Genomic DNA, 11774 nt, shown 5'->3' on the forward strand with positions numbered 1-11774 from the left:
CTTACCCTAAATCTTGAAATGTTGTATGGTTCAGTGTGATTACTGAATTGCATTTTGACGTCCAATTGACTTGTATTTTCTAACATGATCCTGTCTCACTTCACAGTAAAGGAAAATAGCTTGAAAACTATAAAAGAACTATAATAATTTGTGATATTTGTTATGCTTAACTTTAGAGTTAATCAAACATCATGAAGTATTTGTGGAGCATGTATATTTAAAACCATACAATTCACGGTCTCTATTAGGCGTTTCCTTTAGGTTTACTTTTAAAATAAGCAAATTGTTACATTTTTTATTTTGATTAATTTACTTATCTACAAGATTAATTCTTAAACTAATAGTGATGATATTTTTTAGGCTTACTCTATCTCGAATTAGGTTTTAAGAGCAGAGATGTGACAACAAAAAACTTCAGACTCTTTTTTTAATAAATCAGCTACTAATCTCTTGGATAACAATGTATTTTAATAAATCAAACGTTTTTAAATGATTAAATATTAAACTTCATTTGAGATTTTAATTGCAACATTATTAGCTTGAAGTACCAAAACATCCAAAGTTTTAGAAATTGACTACTCTCTCTGATTTGTGTAGAGCAATGACATCTTTTAATAGATAAAAAAATATATCATTTAATTGATAGATTAATTCGTTTAATCTTAACTCTTCATGTATTTAAGACAACTACAGAATGAGAATTTTGGTTGAGAGAAAGGAACGAAAAAAATACAGAGGGAATGAAAGACATGAGATTTTAGGTGAAAGAAAAACAGAGACGAGAGAGAGGAGGTAACAAACAGACCAAAAACCAAGAGAAAAAAAAGAAACAGAGAAGAGGCAGAACAGGAGCAGAAAGAAGAAGAAATACAGAAAAAAAATAGAGTAAAGAAGATAGAAGAAAAGTAGAGGAAGGAAAGGAAAGGGAAGAAAAAAAAACAAAGAGGAGGAGGGCACAAAAAATACAGAAGAAGGAAGAGCAGAAGAAGGAAAGAAAAAAGAAGAAGAAATTTGTGCCTCTACACAGAAAGGAAAAACAATAGTGGCCATCATCCTTTTCTTCTCACCACCACAAACCACTGTCATTCTTCCTCTTTGCTGCCACTAGTAGCACCGTAAGCAACCGCCAAATAAGCTTTCACTTCTCCTCTTTCTCCTTTTTTCTTCTGCTTCATTTGTCATTGTTTCCACTGTTTTGCAAAAAGAACACTGGAGAGTGAATTAATTCACTCTCCACTGTTCACGTGAACAGTGGAGAGGTTTCCCACTATTCACTAGGTTGGACCAAGTCTGGCCCAAATCAAAATGGCTAGGTCGGGTCCGACCCAGCCCAGAAAAAAATAAAATAAAATTTCCAAAAATCCTTTCAAAGTTTGTGATTTACCTATGTATTTTCTATCAACTTTTCTTTATATTGGTTTGTATTTTTATACTGTAAAGTTATGAATTTAGTATTAAAATACTCAGTCTTCTCTGAAATATTGTGAAAACTTAAAAAAAATGTCTTGTTTACATGAATATGGCCAAGTCTTTCAAAGATAAAAAAAAAATCATATCATATTTTCATACAACAAAAATTCAAAAATATATCTTAGCATGCATTTTCGACTTTAATAAACAATTTATTAAAGTCACGAAAACTAGGCCAATATTTTAAAAATTCCAAAAATCATTTTGTTTTATTTTAATATCAGGGATTACAAATTTATATGTAAGACGTATTTCTAATATTAAATAAGCGTTAGTTTTTTTTGTTGTTGTTGACATAGAATGGTTATATTTTACCTGATAAGACAAGGATCTCCTTACCGATGATAACTTTTCTTAAACGTTAGTCAAACCAACAATTAGAAATACAATAACACCTTAGCATATATCAGACAATCAAACAATGCAACCTACCTTAGGTAGGATGTATTTGGGATGCTAATATCTTTTCTTTACGCAACCAATCTTCGTGTCCGATCTCTGAAACCAATTAGGGTTTCTATGACCAAAATATTATGTGGCAACTTCCATTCTCAGTTTCCACAGATGAAAGACAAGAATTTCTTGTCTACCATATTTTCCTGATTACTTGACATATACTTGAGAGTGGATGATTGCCGCAATGCCACACACATGCTACAGTTTGTATGGATTATTATTGAAAGTCGGTCAATTGGATGGCTTGTGACAATTCAGCCTTAAAGAGTTAAGGAAAACTTTTAAAAAAATTGATTTTCATGTAATATTTGCTCAAACCATAAACAATCCTGAATTGTACAATAGCGTCCTTGGGACTTGAAAAAAAAATTAAATTATTGTTTTATTGTATTTATGTGTTTCAAGAAATCTAATAGGAAAAGGGATTGATTAATTGGTTAGAAGTTGGTTTAACCGATTTCTTCTTTGAGGACTAGTAATCCTAGTATGGTGAGTTCCTAAACTACCCCCTGAACATCATTTGGACAGAATTCTCCGCCTCTTAATGAGGAACCAATTTCACCTACCACCCAAGGCCATGAAAAAACTTCACAAAAAATATTTCTCTAGAAGTTGAAGGTTTAAGATTTCTAACCTCACGATAGTGCAAGAAAATGAAGAAAAAATCATCTCTCTATCACGGGAAGCAAGATCAATGACAATAAGATAAGCAGGAATAATAACAGGAAGACTAATGAAAAAATGCATGAGAAAGATGAACAATGACAGGAAGACTCCTAGATTTTTAGATGAACAATGTGAATAATGGATGAGAAAGATGACAGAAAAGCTACTATATATGGTGATGAATTGATTGACCCTGCCGCCGCGCTATCTCCCATGCACCGGCCATGACAAATACTCTTAATGGCAAGTCACAATTGTACAACTAAGTTAGCTTTGCAGAAATAAATGAATAAGAACAACAATTCAAGTCTCAAACTACTCCACTTCATCCTATAAAGTCATAGGAAGCACGAACAAAGACAGAAACCAAGTCATGATGACAAGTCACGAGAAACACGAACAAAACCAACTAGTCACAAGAACAAAATGTCATTCTGCAGCTCTCGAGAACAAAGATGCGCAGAAGCAATGAAACAAAGAAATCCATGTCAAGGAAACAAAGAAAGTCATAGGAACCGTGTATAAATAAAGAATGACAAGATGCGGGAACAAAGATGTCAAGGAAGGAATAACAAGTCACAAGAGCTTCTCTACAAACAAAAGCTGTAAGTCTTTCTTTTCACCACTCTCCTTCTAACACTTGAATGACAAGTTAAGCTGTAAAGTGTTACTATGCGTTACCTGAATTTCTTGTTTTAGAAGTCTTCAATGTGATACTTATAGAGTACCTTGTTTCGCATGTTATCACCTTATGTCAACAATTCATTTTATTGGTGAGCTACATGGTCAGTAAAGCAAGTGTTCTTCATTATTAATTTCTCCTACCAGTAGAGTGCACAGAAAACATGCAGCCCTAACATGAAACAAAATAAGGTCCCAATTTATATCCCCCCGGTCGACTTCGTAACAACAGCCGAAACTTTATGCAAAATGCCCACAAAAAATAATATGATATTTTATTAGAGAATAATATAAATCATGGAATCTATTATGGAACCTAGCTTATTTAATAACTTAAGTTTTTAGGCTGAGATGATTTTTTTAACATGTTATCATAATCTTAATGATTAAGCGGTCACGAGTTCAAATATCATCATCTTTATTTATTTAATAAAAATTAAGCACAAGATAATATAGATATGTATAAGTTTCAAGCTCAAAAGGTTTTAATTTGAGGGAGTATGTTAGAGAATAATATAGAATATATCTTAAAATTTTATTTAATAACTTAAACTATTGGGTTGTAATGGTTAATGATAAGCATGACGAACATGGACACAAAACATAGAAAAGAACTGCCCTGAAAACCAAATATGAAAGATAGATAAACAAGACAAAAGAGGGAAAAAGAAAAATCAAAATGATTGCCAGCATGATGAGCCAGCTGAGAGCACTGATCAATTTGCAACGTAATTAGTCTCATAGAGAGGAAAGCAAAACCATTTAATATGAGGCCAGAAAGTCCTGTCAGCAGAATTTAACCATTTAATATGGTCTAAGAATTCGGAAGCATTTTTCACATCTCAAAATCTGGTTTGGACATGCAACAAGCAGTGTCCATTACTTTCAAGAAAGATTGGAGCTTTCATCAGATCCCTTTGTTGTTTCAATAAAAAATCGACCAAGACGCTCTGATGCCTTGTTTACCTGCGTTACACGAATAAAATGTTGTTTGCTTATGGTGATATAGCTCTGAGTTGACTATGATTTTTAGAATGTTCTAACATAATAATTTCATGACATCTTTTCAAACCTGTTCATTCCAATCAATCTTCCATGTAAGGTAGGATAGCACAAGTGTTTGGACTACGACTCCACTCAACAATCCAATCCACAAACCCTGTATTTGTAGAGAAGAAACTATTGGTGAATAAAAATGCTTCTTTTATAAAGTTCAATTTTAACTAGATCCACTCACTCGGCCGATTAGCAAAGAGTGAATGGTCAAATACTAGACAATCAAATTCATGGCTTTAGCTTGATTCTCCATTCATAATTTGAATGTTAAGCAGTAGCTATCTTATTATATCTTGACAATATTGTTCTTACGTACCGTGACCTGAAGATGTGCTACATATCCAAGCAGAATTCCTATCGGCAACCCAATAGCATAATAGCTCCCCAAGTTGACATATGCAACCATACTTTGCACACCAGCACCTACAGCTACACCTGGAGAGGGAATTTAAATGGTTAAGATTTACATTACCACATGTGCGCGTGCCCTTTTATATGTATGTATTGCTGGAAACACCAGCACTTGACTTACTTTTGTCATTGTGAGCGATCGATCGTATAATTGCATAAAATAAATTCTAAGATACATAGAATTAAAGCTATGCAAAAAGTTAATGGACCAGAAAATGTTCATATAGTATTTGCATATAATAATAGAATTAGAATGAAATACTTGCCTGTGAGTACTGGATAAATACTATTCAACAGCATTGAGAATGCTAGTAGAACATGAAGCCTGGACACAGATTCTGCTATTTCCTCACTACTCGTAAACATGTATGAAATTTCCCGACTAAAGACCATGCACAAAACCCAGAAGATAATTCCGATAATTATCGAAGTACCAAGGGCAACCTTGATAGAAAATTTTGCAGCTTTGGCATTGCCCATTCCCAATTCATTTGATATGCGCACACTGTACGAAATGCACATACATGACATTTTATAAAAGAGATCGCTAGCTTCAGAAACAGAGATATAGAGAGGCAAAACTGAACCGAGTAGCATATCTAATGGTTAAAGCAAATACCATGAAGAACCTAAAAACCCAAGGCAGACCATGAATTCCCATCCATTGATGTTGAGGCTGCAACAAGAAATTACCATAAATCATCTTCTTTTCAACAGTTAGAACTATATAGTGCCGAGCAACTGTATTGAGATTTGCATAACAAATTCTTACCAAATGGAGAAAGCAGATATTGCAATAGTTGCATTCTTCATATATCCAGCTAACACGACAAGAATAGAGGAGTACCATAATTCTAAGCTGTAAGGTTATAGCAAACACAATTAGAAAGCAAGTGGTGGCTATCGAAATCAATGAACCATAAAGCATTAGTAATCTTAAAATGATGCGAGAAATGGAATAAAAAGACTAAATGGTCAAAATTGGAACTTGCCAAATCATGACTCCGGAGGATATTGAGAGCTTTATTAGAGGTAACATATCAGCAAATGCAGCTTTAGTAAAACCTTTCCATGTATTAGGACACCAACCTCCAAAGATGTACACAAACTCTCCAATAACGAGCAACCAAGATGATATGATGAATGAACTCATGGCACCAGCAAGACCAAAACCAAGTTTGATCACAAATAACCAGGACAAAAGCACATGAAGCAGAAAGGAGGAAGCAGAAAACCACCCGACAATCTTGTTTTTTTGTTGTGCTTGCAAGTACATTTGGATGGTCAAGCTAAAGACAAAATAGTAGAGGATGGGAATGAACCAAAGGGAGATTTTTCCAGCTTCTATTGCTATATTCTCCTCTTGCCCAATCAGTATTAATATCGGTGTTGTAAAAATGAAGAGGGGAAGCAAGATGGTTGCAGTTACACCATCAATGATCCATGATCTCTGCAAGTAAACACCCATCATGTGGTAGTGTCCAGCTCCATATGCTTGCCCGCATAAGGTCTCAGTCGCACTTGACATGCCAATCTTCCATGAGAAAGGAAAAACTTAGGTAAGTAAATTATTGAAATAATTGTCTTTACCTTGTATATATTTGGAAGATCACACAGGTGGCAAGACATGTAAAATAGGAAGGAGACATCGATTCATTCCTCAATTCCATGGCTACAAAGGGGCTAATACCTCTCTCTCTCTCTGATATTTTCAAGTTAGTGAATGCTAATCTTGGTGTGGCTCCAAATTGTTTCTTATGCTGATCTTATGCGAATGAGCACAATATGTTAAGAGGATACGTACCAATATGCCATTCACAAACCGTACCAAAATGCTCTGCTGTAGGCCAAACGCTGCAAGATCCAATTCGCTAATGTGCCCCATGAATAACTGTGTCACCACAATCATCCCAAATGAAGTCACTCGTGCTATTATTCCAGGAAATGCAATCCTCCATAGCTTCTTGGATTCATTCCAAACCCTCTTCTTCAGGTCCTCCCTGTCAAAATCTTCCAGCAAAAGAAGCCTCTCTTCCGTTGAATTATCCATGAATCTGTAAGAAGGAATGCTAAACTTGTTGATTTTTCAAGTTTTCTTTGTTGAATATAAACTTGACATTGAACACCTTTGTGATATGCATGTACAATTGAGATGTGAACATATATTCATCAAGACCACGTGAATCTTTCATTTCAAGTGGATTTCCCCAAGATTCATGCAATACTGATTGTAATAAACAGGAGCATGCCTTTTCAATCAGAAAATTTTACTATCAGAAGCATGAATCAAGCTAGTCGTCACAAGTTTCTATCCCACATTGCTTGCCTCAAGCGAAGCTCATATTTGTAGAGTATGTACTGGAATGTTGAGTAGTCTATTTTTAACTCCCCAAGGTCTTACCACCTTTAGAGTTTTTTAACCATGGCTCCATGTAGTTAAGAAACCAGCATTGAAGTCATTATGAGTTGCCTTTCAGGTACCAACTAGATTATGTTGCCATGAAAAGGGATATGTGTGATAAATAAATCAACTCAAATTTTCAATTGTGGTGAATCAATATTTATTAATGGCTAATGGGGCAACATGTACATGTGCGTGAAAAATTTAAAAGAATAAGTCAAGAAAAGAATAAAAAAAAATATTGAAAGAATAAGGACCAAAATTAGATAAAAAAACTAAATAAAATTAAATATTGAGGGACAAAATTTAAAAAAAAAAGGTCAAGAAAAGAATAAGAGTATAGCAATCAAAAGAAAGAAGACAAAAAATAAATTAAACAAACAAATGCAATAAAATTAAAATGGATGAAATTGCAAAAAAAAATAGTTAAGAAAAGTATAAAGCATAGAAATAGAGCAATTAAAAGTAGAGAGACCAAATCGGATAAAAAAATCAAATTAAAAAATACCCAAAGATGAAATTGAAAAAAATTCAAACTTCAAAAAGCATCAAAAGCCAAATAAACAATAATTAAAATGAGGACCAAAATAGATTTAAAAACTTAAATTACCGAGCCTTCCCTAACAAAACCTAAAAATAACAACAAAATCAATCGAAAAAACCAAAACAATCTCGCAAATAGCCTTTGTTTTTTCAAATTGCAAGGTTAATTCTTCATTTTACTATTTAAAAAAAGGAAAAGATGGAGATGTCCCTCTATACATGTATATTTTTTTTTCTCTTTCAATGACATGATTGTAACTCAACTATTTATTTTTTTAAAATAACACAAGAGCCCCTCACCTAAATATTTTTTTTTTTTTTTGCTTATGAAGGTAAAATAATCATTACACGGTAACAAAAATTAATGGAGAAAAAAAAACAACACACCACTCCCAATACCATGGTGAAAGCAAGACTTTAGCCACCACATGGTTCCTTAGACGCCACTCGAATAGGATGACGATTATGTACGTATCAACAACTTTTTCTTTAATAATATTCAAAAACTTAAAATTATCAAACTGCTCATGACAAAACCTAAAACTAACAATAAAACCAGTTGAAAAAAACCAAAATACCTTCGCAAATAGTTTTTTTTTTCTTAAATTGCAAGGTTAACTCCTGAAAAATAAAATACTAAAAAATAAAATTATTTTTATTTTTATTTATATACTATTATAAACCTCTGAATCTCCCTGACAATATTGACTGCTCTTCCAATTGTAACTTGTAAACTAAAGTACACCCAGATTTGCTCCGGGACAATAGAGGACAATCACCTTAATACAAAGGTAAATCTGGTTCTCAAACTAAGAAAATAGTCTCAACAGTGTTCTCTTCTCCTTTCCTATTCTACATGCCTGGTTCATCACTAACATGAGAATATTAGCTAGCCTTTTTCTTCTTGTTTTGGTAGGAAACAGATGCGCTGCCATTTTTGAATTGTCAGCTTGCTTGGGTGAGCTCTTGATTTTTTTTTATTTTTTTTTGTTGACTATTAATCTCTTCTACGACGTGATAGAGACTTGTGTTATAGTTTTTAAACTTTGTCCAGTTCAACATCTGGGTTTTGAGATTTAATTGGATCATCGTGTTTTGACTAGGTCATTCGATTAAATTTTTTGTTAAATTAAAACGATATTGTTTTAATAAAAAAAAAATTAATAGGTTGCAATCAAATTTAATTTTAACTATGTTATTGGATTAACCCGCCAGGTCAGTTGTGTTACATTAGATTTTTATTTTATTTTTTTAAAATCTATTCCAGTTTCAATCTCAAATAAATCTGATTCTAGATTAACCTATCAAGACAAGTCTGGTTTTAAAAATATACATGCCTGGTTGGGTTGAGAGTCGATAAATGAAAAATGAAAACCTATGGAAAGAATAGTAGTTCTGTAGTTGTGTGTGGCTGACTGGTAGTTGCCACCTTTTTTGTATTTTTGAGACTGGTAGTTGCATGCAGAGAATTATATAATTGCAGCCAGTAGAAGGACAAGGAGGGAAAAAACACACCACTTGCCACTGGGATCTCAAATTCCGAATTTGTGGATGACTCGAGTAACAAACTAGACTAGTTCACATGCTAAGAACTTGTTAAATCTAACTAAAATAAAATAAAACATTCTTGACGAAGAAATTTGATAATAAAACAAAGGGAACAAAACAAAATAATTAATGGGCTTCGAAGGAGATTATTTTGAATGAAAAAAATAAAAATATCCAAGAACATCTAGATTTGTCTAATGAACTTCCATTATATATCAAGATGTCTGTCATGATACAAACCATTGCAAATAAAAATAAAAACCCAACAGGCTTGTGTGCGCATGTTTACAGAGGGATTTATGCTCTATTACTCGCCAGGAATGTGAACTATAGGGTTCATTTGTTCTACCAAGTTTTGTATTATAGGCGCTAATTTGACCAAGATGTGAAACTTGAGGGGCCATGAAATCTAATTTACCCTCAAAAAATCACACCGATGAAGAAGAATGAAGCACGCAGGACACCATTAATTATCACTACTCGTTTACTTGCACTATAGAAGGACCCCATTTGCATGAATGAGATGAAATAATCAAGGAAAAAAGCAGAAATCACGCAGAGCAACATTATCACTACTGGTTTATGCGCACTATAATTAAAAAGAGCATATTTGTATTAATGAGATGGGATAATTAAGGAAAAGCAGAACAAGAACATGAAATGTTAACCAAATAAAAACAGGAAAGGGAAAGAAAGCATATACTCTTTACAATTTGCATGCGTACCTGTTAGGTACCCTTAAGACTGAGACAGGTTGAAGCTCACTGCGCTTCAGCCTTGGATTATTGTCGACTCGAGAAATGGAAAGCGAGAAGGGAATGCGTCTTTGTTAACAAGGCAGGATAGCGAGTAGCTATAGCAAGCAGAACAAGAACATGAAATGTTAAATTAAAAATAATAAAAAAAAAACGGGAAAGGGAGAGAAGAATGGTAGCGTAGGAGCAACGAAATCAAGCATTTACTCCTTAACACTTGCCTGCGTACCTTTCAGGTGTTCTTCGAGGCTGAAACCGATTGAAGCTTGCTTCGAAGTTAGAGTAATGTCCACAGGGAGAAAGAGATAGAGAGAGGGGAGAGCGTCTGCCTGTTAACAAGGCAGTAGCTAAGAGTGCATGCAGTGTGTTTAGTTTCTCTCTGTGCTTTCCATAGGTATTCGTTTATAAGAAAAACAAAATTGGTGAATAGAAAAAGAAAAGGGAGAAACGAAGAATGGTTGGTCGCTCGCTTGTTCACTGATGGAAGAATGCGTGCGAACCGCCGAACCCCCAGCTGAATATTCTTATTTTTATTTTTTAAAATCAGGATATTAAAATAATTTAAAAATATATAAAAAATACAAAACACGTTTAAAAAAAAAAAAAGAATTGTCATGCGCCAACGGCGCTCCTTGATGGTAATAAAGAAGAGCATGCCTTTTCAATCAGCAAAGGGATATGTGTGATAAATAAATCAGCTCAAATTTTCGAATGTGGTGAAGCAATATTTAATTATTTATTAATGGCTAATGGTCAACATGTACACGTACGTGAAAGATTCGCCGGTCGTTCTCCATTGAATTATTTTATGAGAAAAAGCAATATTTATTAATGGCTACTGGGGCAACCTGTACACGTACGTGAAAGATTTGCCGATCCTTTTTTTTGGAATAATATTTAAAAATTTAAAATTATCAAGATGTCTCCTATAAAACCTAAAAATAACAACAAATCAGTCTAATAAGACCAAAACATCCTCGTAAATAGCATTTGTTTTTTTAAATTACAATGTTAATTTTGTTATGTTACTATTTAAAAAAGAAAAGAAAAAGATAAAGAAGCCCTCTATACACGTGTTTTTTTTTTCATCGTTCAAGGGCATAACCATAATTCTACGTTTTATTTTTAAAAAATGACAAACGAGCTGCTCACCCAAATTTTTTTTTTCTTTTAGGAGTAAAATAGTCATAAGAAATGGTATATTGCATTATAGAGTTGAATAGTTTAATGATTATTTTGTTATCCTTAAAAACATTTAAAAAAACTAATTATTGAAGGTAAAAAGGTCTTTTCATAAGGGTTTGTTAGTCATTGTTATATTAATCAAACGCAAATAAGTTTTTTAACATTTTTTAAACATAATGCAATTACTAAATTACCTTTAAAAGCAAAATTGGTTTATCTAGCATCCATGGACATTTTTATATTCTTACTTTTAACATCACATTAAAAGAACTAAATTATCCTTTAAATCAAAATTTCTTTAACTAGCATCTAGAAGCTCTTTTGTTTTTTAATCCTAGTTTTTATATTATAATCAAGTTGATTTAGGGGTAATTGTGTAATTTCATAAATATAAAAAATTATTTTAAAAAAATCGTTGATGCGTGCATTGTATGCATTAGCACACGAGTTGTATCTGCATCATTCAGGCAGTGTGTGAGAAGGTGTTTGGCTACCAAATGATAGTTTTAAAGAGGCGTTCAATTTGTTTCGGTGGCCTCTCTGTCCCTAGGCCATGCATGCGATCAATGAACCTCTAGTTTGGCATCAACAACTTATTTTTT

At 33.3% G+C, this 11774-nt stretch overlaps 1 protein-coding gene across 2 annotated transcripts; it reads right to left on the bottom strand.

The window, feature by feature from the left end:
• Positions 1–3953: 3953 nt before the first annotated feature.
• On the bottom strand, positions 3954–10486 carry LOC133669158 (protein DETOXIFICATION 24-like). 2 transcript variants are annotated; one of them, XM_062089198.1, is made up of 10 exons: positions 10217–10486; positions 9936–10085; positions 6545–6794; positions 5733–6274; positions 5513–5599; positions 5360–5416; positions 5007–5245; positions 4646–4764; positions 4346–4432; positions 3954–4239 (listed from the first exon to the last, which is right to left on the bottom strand). In XM_062089198.1, exons 3-10 carry the CDS (start codon positions 6788–6790, stop codon positions 4159–4161), a joined length of 1458 nt encoding a protein of 485 aa, XP_061945182.1. In that variant the 5' UTR covers positions 6791–6794; positions 9936–10085; positions 10217–10486; the 3' UTR covers positions 3954–4158. The 2 variants fall into 2 exon arrangements, with proteins under 2 accessions (XP_061945182.1, XP_061945181.1); XM_062089197.1 differs by having other exon boundaries at positions 9958–10085; positions 10217–10485.
• Positions 10487–11774: the final 1288 nt, after the last annotated feature.

This window comes from Populus nigra, chromosome 12, assembly GCF_951802175.1.
Source record: "Populus nigra chromosome 12, ddPopNigr1.1, whole genome shotgun sequence".
Taxonomy (NCBI): Eukaryota; Viridiplantae; Streptophyta; class Magnoliopsida; order Malpighiales; family Salicaceae; genus Populus; species Populus nigra.